General features: G+C 35.8%; 1 protein-coding gene across 1 annotated transcript in view; it reads right to left on the reverse strand.

Annotated features, from left to right (window-relative positions):
- MALRD1 (MAM and LDL receptor class A domain containing 1) overlaps window positions 1-14,860 on the reverse strand; it is a 245,179-nt gene that overhangs the window by 93,158 nt on the left and 137,161 nt on the right. Inside the window, exon 28 of the mRNA XM_033071306.1 lies at window positions 7,124-7,304. Coding sequence (XP_032927197.1) covers window positions 7,124-7,304 — 181 coding nt within the window. The remainder of the gene's footprint in view (window positions 1-7,123; window positions 7,305-14,860) is intronic.

A 14,860-nucleotide genomic window follows, 5' to 3' on the forward strand; every position in this document is an offset into this window, starting at 1 on the left:
ACTGTTGCCATATTTCCCTTTATTCCATTTTAAAATTTTTTTAAGAGAAGGCTGTCAAATGAAATTCTTTCCCCGAATCCAGACTGTATCATATTTACCCCTTTTGTAAAAATTAATTTATATTTTTCAAACATTTCAAGGAAGTCCTAATATTCGATGCAGTTTAAGCATTTCCGCATAACAGGACTTTTGGAGGCATTGACATCTTCCGCCAGTGTAACTGGCAGCCCTGGTTGGCTGGGCTGGGGGAGCCTGAATTTCCTCCACATCTATCCTTAGCACACTGCCTTCCTCACTAAGTCCTTCCTACAAGGGCATGTAGAAGAGATATCCTCTGAAAAGCATCTCTGACTGATCTTCACATTGCCAAAAGGGAGATTATTTCTTGTCTAGAACCCAATTGTGCATATCTGTACCCTCTGCTGAGTGTAATGAGATCTGTGTTCAGTAAAATTTTTCCTCAAATGATGAAGTACATTCATGTTAATGTATGTTACACTAAGCCAAAGTAAGCTAAAGCTACCAAAATTTCTAGAGTTCTCAAAATGAGCTTTCTTTTTCTGTAATGAAGAAGATTAAATATGTAGCAGAAAATTTGATATTCACAGCTCACAGTGAAATCAAAGAATAATTTCCTTGTAAAGGCAAAATCCAAATATTACACGAACTATTATGAAGTTTATAATTGATTTCAACACATTTACTGAAACGTTTTAGTCAGGTCATGTGATTCCAGTGCCCCATATCAGACTACCCTGACATTGACCTATTTATAAAAACAAGTGAAAGACATGGTAAATCATTAAAATATTTGAAGGAAGGAAAAAAAAGAAAATTAAAAAAACTGGGCATACATTCTGTCATTACATCAGTGAATATCCTGAGTGACTAATTTAGGTCTGGCAGTCCTCTCTGTCTGAATTCCCTTCCCTCTCACTTCTGGGCCAGATTTTTACTGAATACTTCTATTATCAGAGTTTGAACTTCTGTCAAGTGTTTGAGAAGAAGGAACTAAATTCTCCACTAAACATAAAGCTTTGCGTGATGCATAGCTGAGGATTCAAAGAAAACACTGTCTTGTTTTAAAAATAAAAAAGCTGGCCTACATACTCAAACCCTAGGATGTTTTAGTTATTGTCTCTCTGATCTGCAAAGCTAGGATGGAATTCTAATGAGAAAGGATTTTTCTGCTGAGACTTTCAAAGCTTCTTGTTTATGAGAGCATGGAAGTAAAGTTGTTCAAAGGATTTCAGTACCTTCACCTATGGTCTTTGCCATAAACAGTAGGTGAGGAGGAATACAAAGATATGAGCAGAAAGGGAAAAAGTTTACTGCCAGGAAAGCAAGCTTTGTTATACTCTAAGGAAAATTTCTGTTCAGCTCAATCTGGTGAAGCGATTTCCTATTAATAGATGGTGGAATTTTTGCTTTTCTTTCTTTTAAAAACTAAATATAATTGTAACATTAGAAGAAAAGGTTGTGAAGTCTGATTCCAAATGTCACTGGAGTTGACACCATGGTTTTGTCTTATTCCTGTCGGCAACTTTTCGTTCTTTGTCCATATATAAGTTGCACCTGATTATAAGCCGCACGTTACAATACAGAGTGTGAAAAAAGGTATCTGTTCTATCACCATCTGTTGAGGGTGGGGGCAGTGACCCTTATCTCAACAGCATATATTCTGCTAATGAGCCATACATTGAAACCAGGTGGGGCATTGTTCTTTATCTTTTCACAATCCATCCTTCCTCCATCAGTCATTTTCTGCTAATGGCCCATTGAGTCCCACTGTGTGACTGATAAAATTACTTCATTCCATTGGAAGTTGCTCCAGCCAGGGGGAAGAGCCCAACATTTCTTACCAAGATAAAAACAGAGGTTTTGGGACACTAAGGGAGCCCCTTTCTCCACTGGACTCCAGAGGGAAACCGGATTTCTCCACATCACCACTGGACCTCTGGAGGGAAACTGCACCTTGTACAGGAGCACTGCTTCAACTGAATCACATCTGTCACTGCAAGAGGACTGCAACCACCATTTAATGGGACTGCTACCAACACCCTGCCTGACAGGGTGTCAAGTTGTACTCTGACTTTGTCAGGATTTGGAGTTTGTTTCTTTGTAGTACTGCATTTCTATTTTAATTTCCCTAGTAAAGAACTGTTATTTCTAATTCTCATATTTTTTGCCTGAAAGCCCCTTGATTTCAAAATTATTATAATTTGGAGGGAGGGGGTTTACATTCTCCATTTCAAAGAGAAGTTCCTGCCTTTCTCAGCAGACACCTGTCCTAAAAACGAAAAGAGCAACTTTTCATTCTTTGTCCATATATAAGCCGCACCTGATTATAAGCCGCGCTTCGGGTTCAGACCTAAATTTTAGTCAAAATGGTGCAGTTTATAATCATGAAATTACTGTAATTTCAAAATGTTCTAGGAATTTCTGACAAATTTTTATTCAGAGTTATGACTCTCTTATTTTCACCTATCTTCCCCTGTTAGTTTTTGAGGTGGTGGCCTGGGATGCCAAAATCAGTGTGTATGATCTGGCTGAGTCACGTACATGTCCATGCTTATACTGCCCGTTGAGCATCTGAGAGTACAAAATTCCTTTTCTTTAAAATTACAGATGCACAAAAGTCAGACTTCTGCTAACAGCATGACTGAGAAATTGTGCTCTTGATTCACTGTTATTTGACAGTGAGCCATCAGCTGGGAAAGCAGATCAATAATGCTTGAAGTGCTCCTTAATGAAAGGAGACCATATTATCATGAAGTAAAATGTCATAAGTGTAAAAAATATCATTAGGGATTATTCTGTGTGACCCTCATAGATATTTTACCTTTTTACTAAGGCAAAAAAGGAGACTTTTTTTTCCAGAGTCTAAATAACCTCATGCATGGTCAAAGTCAATTATTAAAAAGCACAAGAAAGGATGGTAGTAAACTCAATTCAGGTCACATAGTCTCAATAAAGTTGTATATAGAATTATTGTACAAGAAGGTGACAAAAATATCAATACATCGGTTAATTTAAGAAAAATTTTTTTCCAGCTGTGATGCAACTTCAAGATTTTTCATATTTTTAAATTTAGCCTGTAAAATAAAATGTGTCAGATTTGGAATTTAACTTATTTTAGTTACCAGGACATTGCTTACCCTCTTGAAACCAACTGATAAGACTCCTTTATATCTCTGTTTTATTCTATCTTTGACAATATTTCCTAGACCTCATATTTCCAATAAACCCACAGTTTCTTCTTGTCCTTTGATTTCATGGAAATTAGTGAGACCTGAGGAAAATGAGCCTAGAAGGAGAGGGCCTCTGAAGCTCAGATTTTAATAGAGTCATTTGCAGTATTCTACTGCTATATCAGCTGTTGACAAAATAATTTTTAAAAGGAAATAGGGGAAAGATTCTCTGTAATTAGTTGAAAATCCTAATATAAAATGAGCTATGTAAATCCCAGCTATGTAAGTGAAGAGCAAAGGATCCACCTCAGTGCAGTTACTCTTATGATGGATGTATACAGCTTATAACACACTGTAGGAAGCAAGCTGAAGAATAACACATGTAAAATAAAATAAGTATTTAGATATATTAAGCAATGAAATAACCATTGAATATTACCATATTGTAGAAAACAGATCTAATATTCACATGTAAAATATATCACATGGGCTGCCTCTCTCTTTCCTTTTCACTGTCTCAACTTGAGTACATAATTTCTGCAAAGAGGCAATTATTTTATTGTGCTGACTGTAAACCATGTTCCAGGAATACCATTCAGTGGATTCCAAAAGGACAGTCTGTGAGGAGGAGACTATCCCGAAATATTTGAAAGCTCCAGAATTACTCCTATATTAGTTTTCACCTCTAAATGCTGTCTGCTGAGAAGCAGCAAAATATTCAACTTTTTTCCCCGTGAAATTTATTGCATTCTCATTTCAACTCCATTCTGTTTATTTTAAACCTGTTTTCAAGTTTTATTTTCAATCTCCTAGTTTCTTTCTGTGCATGTTATATTCCATTGTTTATGTAACACATCCAGAATACCCATAATATATACAATTTTAGTTTAACAAAATAAGACCAAGCAGAAAATACAAATGCAGTTTCAGTTGTCCTGGAAGACCCTTGTCATATGTCTAGGCCAGCAATTCCACAGCTACAAACACAGAACATGGGTAAGTGCTGTAAACCAAATAATTTTGTTGATCAGAAGCCCCTGCACCCCATCAGCTTTGTATGCTACTCTTCTTTTTGAGTTTGCCACAGTAAGATTGTGTTTGCTGACTTTGAGCTTTGTTACAACAGACACAATAAAATGTGAACTCTGTGCTGCAAAAAATACAATCTGTACAGACATGCTCTCTCTATCCTGAATGCCCCAGGCTTGGGTCAGGTGGGAAATGTTATTTTTGAGAAACTGGCAAAACGTATTTTGCTTGTTTGTTCTACAAAGATAAAGAATCAATAACAAAAAGGAGAAAGGTCAGACCAGGCTCCTTTGTGTCATCATGCCAACAGGAAGGCCAGCATACCAAAAGTTTTGAGAATATTAAGCAAGCAGGTATCAACTTGTGGAGTAGAAGACAAAAATTCATTTACAGAGTGCAGAGCTGATGTGAAAATTATTCTCTTTTAATGTTGGTTTGAGGGTAAGTATCCTCATATGGATAAGAAAACCAGGGGGTAGACCTGGGGTGAGATGTGGTGGGGTGTGGGTTGTTTTTTTAGGTTTTGTTTCTTTGTTTTGCTTCTTTTACAGACATGCATTTTCACAGATACACACAGATAGAGCTGAAAAAAAATCCAAATTATAGGCCTCTGATCCTGCTGGAAAGCAAAGGAATGAGTGCAAACACATTCCCATAGGATACCTACACCTAAACTTTAATGATAACCCTGCTGTACCTAGCATACACTACCAGAGATGCTGAAAGGAAATAATTCCTGAGTGTATAAAGCAGTCTTTATTACACCCTATTAGAATGCAAAAGCAATGACCATGCAGGTGACAACTCTATAAAGGATCAGCATCTTGGGTCTCCAACTCTCCTAAATCGATCTTAAAAAAATTTGTATTGCATATTGAGTTTCAGTTGTACATATCAAAGTTCTAAGAGAAAAGCCTTCTCTGAATCATCCATCTTCATAAACCCCAATTTTCTGCAAAATACACAGGAATATGACTATGCTGAAGCTTTATGTGAAAGTGGTTGGAGCACTTGGTGCACCTGCTTTCCCAGCAGAGCTTCTTCTGGAAGCAGTGCTGTAAAACAAATAGTTGCTATAAAGTAATAAACCAAGTTACTTTCTGAACTGTTTCACTGCAAAGGTATTTTAATGCAATACCTGTTATAAAATACTGTTAACATTCAGATTTGTAGGGTCATAGACTAAAACCAATGTAAATTTCAGCAATCTTAACATTTTAAGAGACTGAGGATACTTCATATGACAGCTTTCCAAATCCTTATTGAAACAATTTCTTTCCTTGCAATGACAACTCTGAGATATTTCCAGTTATGCTTGTATGATATAATTTTCCAGGTTATTATATAATATGTGGACTGAAGAGTAAGAAGAAATATTTTACACTGTATTAAGATATGTTGATACCATCTTTATGAACTTAACGAGATATTAATGAGATACTATTTCTTCCTTAAAAAATAAACACTACTATTTTTATTTGTTGAATATCTTCATGAATATGACTGTGAAATTAATAATGAAGTGTCTTTTTGAAGTGTCTGTCTGAAGAACAGAATCCCAGAAATGTGGTTTAACTAGACCCCATTTGTATGAATTATTACATGTGAACACAACTGACAACAAATTGCAAGAGAGACCAGCATCCACTTTGTTATCCAAGACGATAGATATTGGCTTAAAATCTCCTACCAGGGCATCCTTACCTATCTACCATTGTTTTTTGGATCACAATCACATGCACAGCAAAGGGGACAATGAAGCATTTCGGAAAAAGACAAGGGGCTCACTAATGCTCACGTGTTTCATAGAGCTTTTAAGAGTACATCTGCCTTAGAGTTTGATTAAAGTGCAGTTCTGAAGAAGGTCCCAGGTTGTATCAAGTTTCCATTCTTTGAATTATACAACTTCTGAATGCAAACCCTTCATTTATTAGATGAAACTAGATCAAGAGATGTTCTTCAGAAGTTCATCTTCCATACCTCAGTTGATGACGGACATTCAGTCTATGGCAGGAGATTAAAGCTTGCTCAAACAACTACCACAAAACTCATACAGTGTTGATACGTGGCATCTGCAATGATCACCTGATTTGACAAAATCACTTATGTTGTACCACATTGTTTCCTAAAAGATAGAAAGACCACATACTTTCCTGAGAGAAGCCATGATCTAACTGCTCAGTATTTATCTTCTTGGGTTTAGCCGGGTTTTTTGTTACTGTTTGTTCGGTGGTTTGTTGGTTTTTTTGGTTTGGTTTGGTTTGGTTTGGTTTGGTTTGGTTTTGGTTTTGGTTTGTTTTTGTTTTTGTTTTTGTTTTTTGCAGTTGTTTTTGTTGTTTTTAATAAGGGCAAACTTTGTTCTTATTTTAGCCTATGTCCATAGAGATATGAATTAAATATTCTGTGAAGGAGTCAAAAGTTTTATTTTGCTGACCTTAACGCTTCAACTGAACTAGGAAAAAGAATATTGACAAAGATTCATTTGTATTCTCCACTTACTTTTATGGTGAGAGGTATGTGTTTTATAATAAAACACAGGGGCCACAGGTTTCATAAAATATAATCTGACACAATATACACGAAATGGTTATATACAACATCACAGATTCAGTAACTTACCAATGGATTAAAGAAGGAAAGTTCTTATTCAAAACAAAATAAAGGAAACAAAACCTTAGTAATGTCTTGGATTTATCTGCCATAATTTAGTGTGAGAACACCACACGAATGTATGTGTAGAAAAGAGTTTTAAAGTTACAAGAGCAGAAACAATTTATTCAAAACGGATTTTATGAGCAGTGAAATTAGGACGAAAGCAGTATAATTATGATGTATTTAAAAACAAACAAGGACTTCCTACTTCTCATGTAGCACTCCTCTAGAAACTTTCCTCTTTTACTTACTTGTGGTGCAGTTGTGGAACTCTATATCATCTATTGCTGCTCCTCCTCCCAGGTCTCTGGTACGAATGCCTTCAAAGATAATTTCAAAATTCCTTAGCTTCCCCAAGTGTAACTTGACTTCATTCCACTCGTCACCATGAGTTCCTGATTCACTCCATATTTTCACAATCCCATCATCAGTCTGAAATTTGAATAAATTATAGATAGTAAGATATGTGCAAGTATGGATTATCAAAGACAAGTTTTGTGGGGAGAAACCCAAACCAAACAAAACAGAGGGAAAACTTGAAGATGCCCATGCAGTTGTGTTAAGAACTGGCAAACAGATCCTTTGCTAGGTAGTGAAATTAGATGAATACTGTGCAAATAACAACCATCAATAGCAGATAAAGTCTCAGTAGAGAAATTATTTTGTGTGTGATTGAACTGCAAAAGCATCAATTTTGTTAGAGTTGTATTTCACTTTATATAAAACTCTTCTTTGTTTTTGGAATATATTACTGGATGCAAGGCTAGCTACTCTACCATTTATAATTGTATCCATCTCTCTTTAAAAAGTTGTGATAATCATGATAAAGAGGAGGAAAAACTAACAAATATGTGAAAACCATAGATTTAGCATAGTTTTTTTGAAGGTAAATAAGAATACTCTGTCTTACAAATACACTAATATATTTTAAAGATTTTCTTTAGACCTCTTATCACACTACCAATTTGGCAAGTCAGCAGCAAATAACATGCTTCATTTTATAACAGTAGTGTTAGAATGCAGATACACCAATTTTCCTTGCTATGAAGGGATGGCACATATATACAATGACATCAAAAGGAAATATTTGCAGTTTTGTATATGTCTAAATCTATTTTTCTTTGTCACTATTTGACTAACCATCCAAACTGTAAATAAATTTTTTTCCTGCTCTTTTCTTAGCAAAAGTCATTAGTACTCCAGCTGGGGTTGAGAAAAACACTGTGAGATGCATCAAGCAGTTGAATATAATGCATAACAAAGGTTCTGAGATTGTAGTGCATGAACAAGCAAAATCTAAGGAAAATAGAGACAGCAGTAAAATAGGCAAGGAAGAAAATTAATTACATTTCTTTATCCATGATGAACCTGTTAGATCAGATTTATGTTAATAAGAATGCCTTATGCATATTTATGATGAGAAAATGAATCTTGGTGCTTTAGATATTGTATTCTGAATAAGAAAGTGCAGACAAGCATTCACACAAATATTACATTAGTTGTTTGTGAATCAGGGAACTCACAGAATTGCTGATATCTTTTAGAAGGAGATCCTCAGACCTAACAAAGCATAGAGACCCTTGAAGTCTGGCTTGGCAAGGGTGTTCTGGAAAATCATAATGAACAGTAAAGAAATTTTTGAAAACAATTGTAACTTTAGTTTAAAATGCTAACCAGGAAAGAAAAAAACTGATGAATTTTTATAACTTTGTGTAAAGTCATAGATATTTAGCTGAATAACTTTATTTCTGCACATAACTAAAGATGTTAGAACAGCGGTGACAGCAGCCCATGATGTCATGATGTCTGAGCACACAAGCATCTACAGATGCAAGTTCAGGCATTGCTTCTTCAGTTATGTCTCATTTGTTTAAAGCCAATGACACAGTCCATTTAAAGTGAAAATAATATAACAGGCCCTTGGAAGTGCTTTGCACCACTAATTCCAGAGTTGATGACAACCAGTTATGGTATTCTTAAAGAATTTCTCCCAGTGAAACTATTAACTCTATCAGTCTCATCAGTCCTTTCTTTGAACAGTCATAGCACCAAAGATCATCTTAAGTTGAAGGGGACCCATGATTATTTTCACATCCAACTCCTTGCTCCTTGCAGGAGTACTTATATCTAAGCCATGACCAAGATCATTGTCTAGATGCTCCTTGAGCTCAGACATGATTCACGCTGTCATTACTTCCCTGGGGAGCCTGTTCCAGGAACCAACCACCTTCCCAGTGAAGAAGCCCCTTTTGTGCCTATTATCAGTGCAATTAAGTGCAATTAATTTTCATGGATATTACTTATAATAAATCACTGATTAATTATACAAAAGTAGCTCAGTGATGTGTATTAGGGGTGAATTTAGGAAACTTAAAATTAAATAGATTAAAATAATGCTGAATGATAAGGGGTTTGCCTTATATTCAAGCATTTGAGCATGATAGAAAAATTCAAAACTTTTTCTATCTGAACATTAAGCCTCAGATCTGTTACAAAAGTAGATGTATTTAAGATTGAATGTAGTTGGAGCTTTTTAAAATGCACAGAGATAAGTATACAAAAGCTGGAGGTGTTAAATGTTACACAGTTTACCAGAGTATGAGCCTCATGTCTATTGCTAGCCAGATTTTGATTGATTTCACATTATATTTCATTACATGACATTCTGTTCAGACTAACATTGTGTTTATCACATTGATTTTTGAGTAAAGGATGCGAGTAACAAGTGATAGAGATCACATATTTCTTTTGAAATAACCACATAAAAATGTTGCAGGAATCAATTTGTATATGGCATCACAGCCGTAACATATCAAATCTTTATGCAATTATAGGCACTGGAGCATTTTTTATACAGCGAGACACTGAAATATTTTTTGTTAAGAAGAATTTTTCCAGATGGAAACTTTATGGCAGTCTCCTTGCACTTCACAAATTCCTGAATATGAGTGCACAAATAAAATGCAGCAGAGACATCTCTCTGCTTGTCTGGGTTCCACAGAAGGAGTTCCTACACCACAATAGCACTTCATAAAGAATGAAAGGCTGATTTTTCACTTGCTCAGCTACAGCTCTACATACCAAAATGAAAAGCACCCTCACACACTGCATAACTACATGAAGGCTGCTCCAACGCACAGTGCAAAGTCCCTTCAGAGTCATACAACCAACACATTGCATCAAACATCCAAGGGGAGGTGGGAAAAGAAGAGACAAGATGTAAACTTGGCCTTCCCCCTCTCCCAAGTCCCAGATGAGGGGCTGGCTTGGCTCAGGGCTGTAAGCTACACAATTTTGGGCACATGCTTGGCATGAGAGGATCATGGCTTTGCACCTTTGCAGACTCCATTTCATGAATTATTGTTTTGTTTTCTGCATTCTCCAGGCTTTTAAGCTGTCTTGTGCTTCAGCATTTCTTTCATATCTTTAGAATGTGTTTGCTTCTAAAACAAACACAAATATGGCCTGAGGGGGATAGAAAAGTTATTCTGTGCTTTGACCTGCCTATTGCATCCAGAAATGCTTCCGTATCTTTCATTCTTGTATACATGTACTCCTGTAAAGGAGAGATATGTAAAAGAGATATATGACAAGTAGAAATATGCTCAGTGTAGAGAAGGCTGGTCACCTTTCTTTCTGCTTTTAAGAGGTTAATCTTTTGCTGAGACCTACTCATATTGAGTGTAGATTTCTCTTCAGCCTGGGCTGGTTGGTGACAAAAGGCTCAGCCAAACTTTGTGCTCCAACAGGCTGATAAAAGGTGGCTCAGATCTGTGAGTTTGGGGAATGGTCCTGTCCTTATGTGTGTGTGGGGTGACTCTACTGGTTGCTGGTCAGGGCAGGAATCTCATTTTTCTGCTACTCCTCAGGAGTTTAGCTGCATATAGGCTTTATGTAGACAGAAATGGTAAAAGAGGATTGTTTGTTGGTCATACTACAAGTTTTATAGGATGGTTGTACTATGGGATAGAATAGAACACATCCTAGATTTGCATGTGTGTTTTTGCTTTAGACTTATTGCTTCACAGTATATGGTTCACTATTTATCAGTGCAGACAATTACCAGGCAATACTATTACAAAAAGCTCCAGAAATTTCCCCATAACATAATTTTACAACCTATTTTGTAATTCTGTACTTTTTAATTCCCTAAACTCAACCTGAGAAATTCCAAGAGTTCAACGTTATTGACAGATGAAGTAAAAAAAAATGTCAGTTCTTCCCAAAAAGACACACTAAGACTGCTAAAACCAGATGGTGTTTTCATTTAAGGCTCTGAAGTTATTATTAATTGCACATCACTGCCCTCTGTGGGTTGAACATAGGGAAAGGTCAGGCTGAGGTGAGGAGCCATCACTAAGGGAGCAGCGGACAGTAAAGGACAACTTTTTACATTGATTTGCAGCAGTGGGTCCGAGTCTTCCACTGGCACATGGTGCTGAGTAATAATCACTCTCAGCAAATGGCAGAACTACTTCTAAGGCCACAACCTCTGGAGATCTATAGATCTATATGCCTAGCCCTATCAGAAAATTCATATTCATATTCAGAGGATTTTTATCTGCTTTCTGATGGTCTGAGGGGAATTCTTTCGTAATGATTTTGTTCCACTGCAATTCAGAATCTTCCTCATGCTTGCCTTCATCTGAAGGACAATCTAAGGTGTTTATAGCCTCTCTTTGAGCACTTCAAGGGGGAAGGTACAACTTACTAGGCTCAATATCCTCATTAATTCACCTGGGGCTAGTAAGAATAAAGGAGAGGAAGGATTTCGTTTTGTCTTAGAATTCCTTTCATTTTGTGGCTGAGTTTAATATTTTTTCTATCCATCAGAGACCACCATTATTCTCAAGGCTACATTTCTAACAGAGTCAGAACAACATTAGGAACTGACTCCAAAGCAGGCACAAGGATTTTTTTGATTTTCCATTACAAGATATTGCAAAGAAACTTCCAGTGAATACACTCTTTTTCAGAGCCACACAGTAAGTATTCCAGATGCAATTATAAATATTCTTCTGTGAGGCAATCTTCCTAGTTATATCTGCAATGAAACATAGACTTTGTTCTTGATCACCTCTCCTTCTATTCATATTCCAAGCTGGGCTCAAAATATTTTCCTGGTTCATTCCCATCAGATATTTATTTCAGCAGAGCCACAGGAAATGAAGCAGAGCTTACCAAATGGATGGAGGCAATGAAAACATTTGTTAAATATTCCTTGACTCTTCAAAACAAATATACTTGAGGGCTTTTTAATCAGAGACCGAATATTTTCAAATGATTCATCAAAAAAATATTAACTGTTTGTTATTAATACCGTAAAAATACTTTTGAGATTTACTGTATCAATAAACTCCCCTTTCTACAGCACCTTTCAGAGTTTTAGAGAAGTAAAACTCTTTTTACATACTTTTATAAAAAATTACAGAAAACCATCTCTGCTTTTAGGTTACTTTGAAAATGTATCTTCCTGACAAACATTAATGATCCAGAATCTTATAAAGATGATTTATGTTATGCAAAGCACAGAAAAATAGTATAGAATGAGCATAATGTGACTTTAACTGTCACTGTTATTTTCTCTAGTTTTGGGTGCATTGTTTACTTTTCAGGCATTTGTTCTTGGTTTAGAATGAAATTTATTTTCATAGTGTACAAATGAAATCTATTAATCAGCCTGGTTTTAATGAAGTTTTATTTTCCTTGGTGTAGTAACATTATTAAAGTCTTTTAATGCTGACCAAGTAGCTTTAAAATGAAGCATTCCATGATGAGCTGTGTTCCTTCCATGTCTCCTCCTTTTCTCAGCAAGGAGTGGAGTGCAGTCCTGAGCTTTACAGGCACATCAAAGAAACAGGAGGCAGTAGGAAGAAAAGATTTTCCTTATTTGCCCGTAACTTAATGACCTTGTCCATGAATTTGTCTTTCCCCAAGTCATAGAACAATTTATATCATTTCTGACACTTCTAATATCACCTATCTACTTATTTCAGTTTCATTGCTTGAGAGTGAGTCCTGTTTGGAGAAGGTTCTGAGCACATTCCTTATAGATTTGGGCTGATGCTACCTCTGCACTGCAGTACACAGAATACTAGCTTAGAGATCTCACTTCCTAGACTTAAGTCTCTCATAAGTAGCTTGAAACAAAAGCGAATTAAAATACAATAAAACTGAAGAATGATGCTGTATTGCAAAATCTCTTAAAAAAAGGGAAAAAAAAAAAGATTATTGTGTCTCCTTCATCTGATGTTATATTCAAAGCAGAAGAGATTCTATTTGTTTAATTTCTCACTGATTTTCTCTTAAAGATTCCTAAAACACTGTTTTACTTGAAAACAGTAAATTAATCATTAAGAGAGTGATCTTATATTTCATTCAAGCCAACAAAACCTCTACATGAGCTAAATGGTCAGGAGTATCAAATTACCAAACATATTTAAACGAGTCAAAAAATGAACTGAAGTCGAGACTTGTTCATCCAAGAGTTAAAATCCAAGCTAACATTTTCTTCCTGATCCTCTTCCCTATTTGCTTTGTTTCCTTGCTTTTTCTTTTCTCTCTTCTATCTTTCCTTCACAGTGACAAGAAGTAAAAATGAGAGCAGCCAATAAAGCCATGAGGATGTGAGTTTTGAGGAGCACTTGTGTCCTCTGGCACACCTGTCAGTCACCAGTCTGACAATTCAATACAAGCAGCTCAGAGGGGCTTTAGAACAGCCCCAGTTAAATAAAAACCAGCTACCTTATTTCAGGGAAAGGCACATTTTACGGGTAAGGTTGATAAGTGTATGCAAACAAACCAAACAAAACATTTCTACATGTTGTTTTTAATAATGTAGGAAAATCTGGGCACAGTAGTAATTATTTATTACTCTGCCCTTAGCTAATGTTTTGAAAATTTGCCGCTCCTATTAAATAATTCTTGTGGTTAATATTACCATTACATTTAGAAAATTGCTGCTAATTATCTGAACGCTGAAGCTCTGCATTAAACATATAATTCCAAAATTATTGAGTCTCCCTAGAATAGCTCTGAGACAAATACAAATAATTTCAATGTAGTAAAAGATTTTAAAATTTATTCTCCATCACCAAACTGAAGGATGCTACAGGACGATTGCTATGGGATTCAGAATTTTTCATTAAATTGAGGTAGCAGAAATGAAGAAATAATATCAAAAAAGCAGACAAGAGAACTGCAAGGATCTACAGAGTAATGTTTCCAAAAGGCAGGAACAAATTAGGGACAAGTATGCAACAGGATGATTTTTACTTTAGTAATATGGTACTGATGAGCTTACTCAAGCCCCAGTAACTTTACTGAAAATCCATGACTCTCAGCAATGAAAAGAATGCATTAAAAATCTCAACATTTCCAGTGTTATATTATGGCAGGAAGCAGGCATGCTATTCAGTATGTCTCTGTCTTCAATAAAAAAACATTTAAAAAGGAAACATCAAGCTGATCAAATGACATGTTGGAGAAATTATTTTAACCTGGCAACATATGCTACCCATGTACATCAGCATACATGAAAATTTGGCTCCACTTTTAAGGACAACTTTGAAAAAATCACACAAAAAATTGAATTTTCACAATGCATTATAGAAAGAAGGAAAACAGCAAGATGAAACAGTGATATTTCAGCTTTCAAGCCTTTTATTACAGTCTGTGTGTATTAGTCTCTGTAGGTTTTCATAATAGGAGTTAATGACAAAACCCATCCAGCCACCCCTTTAATTTCCTCCTTCGTGTAGAGTTTTAAGATGATTTTCATCCTCCAAAATATCTTCTGCCCAATTTTCATTTCCTAAATTAACATCACTATAATGAAGGGTTATGCATTTCAGCAAAAAACCCCCACAGATTCTAATGAAAAAAGCTAGACAAATAAAAGTGTACTTCAGATAAAATTCCTTTCTTGAAAATGCACCGGTTTTGTTTGGAATTCTGGAATCTCAGTGAATTCCCCTGGAGCATCAAAA

This window comes from Catharus ustulatus, chromosome 1, assembly GCF_009819885.2.
Source record: "Catharus ustulatus isolate bCatUst1 chromosome 1, bCatUst1.pri.v2, whole genome shotgun sequence".
Taxonomy (NCBI): domain Eukaryota; kingdom Metazoa; phylum Chordata; class Aves; order Passeriformes; family Turdidae; genus Catharus; species Catharus ustulatus.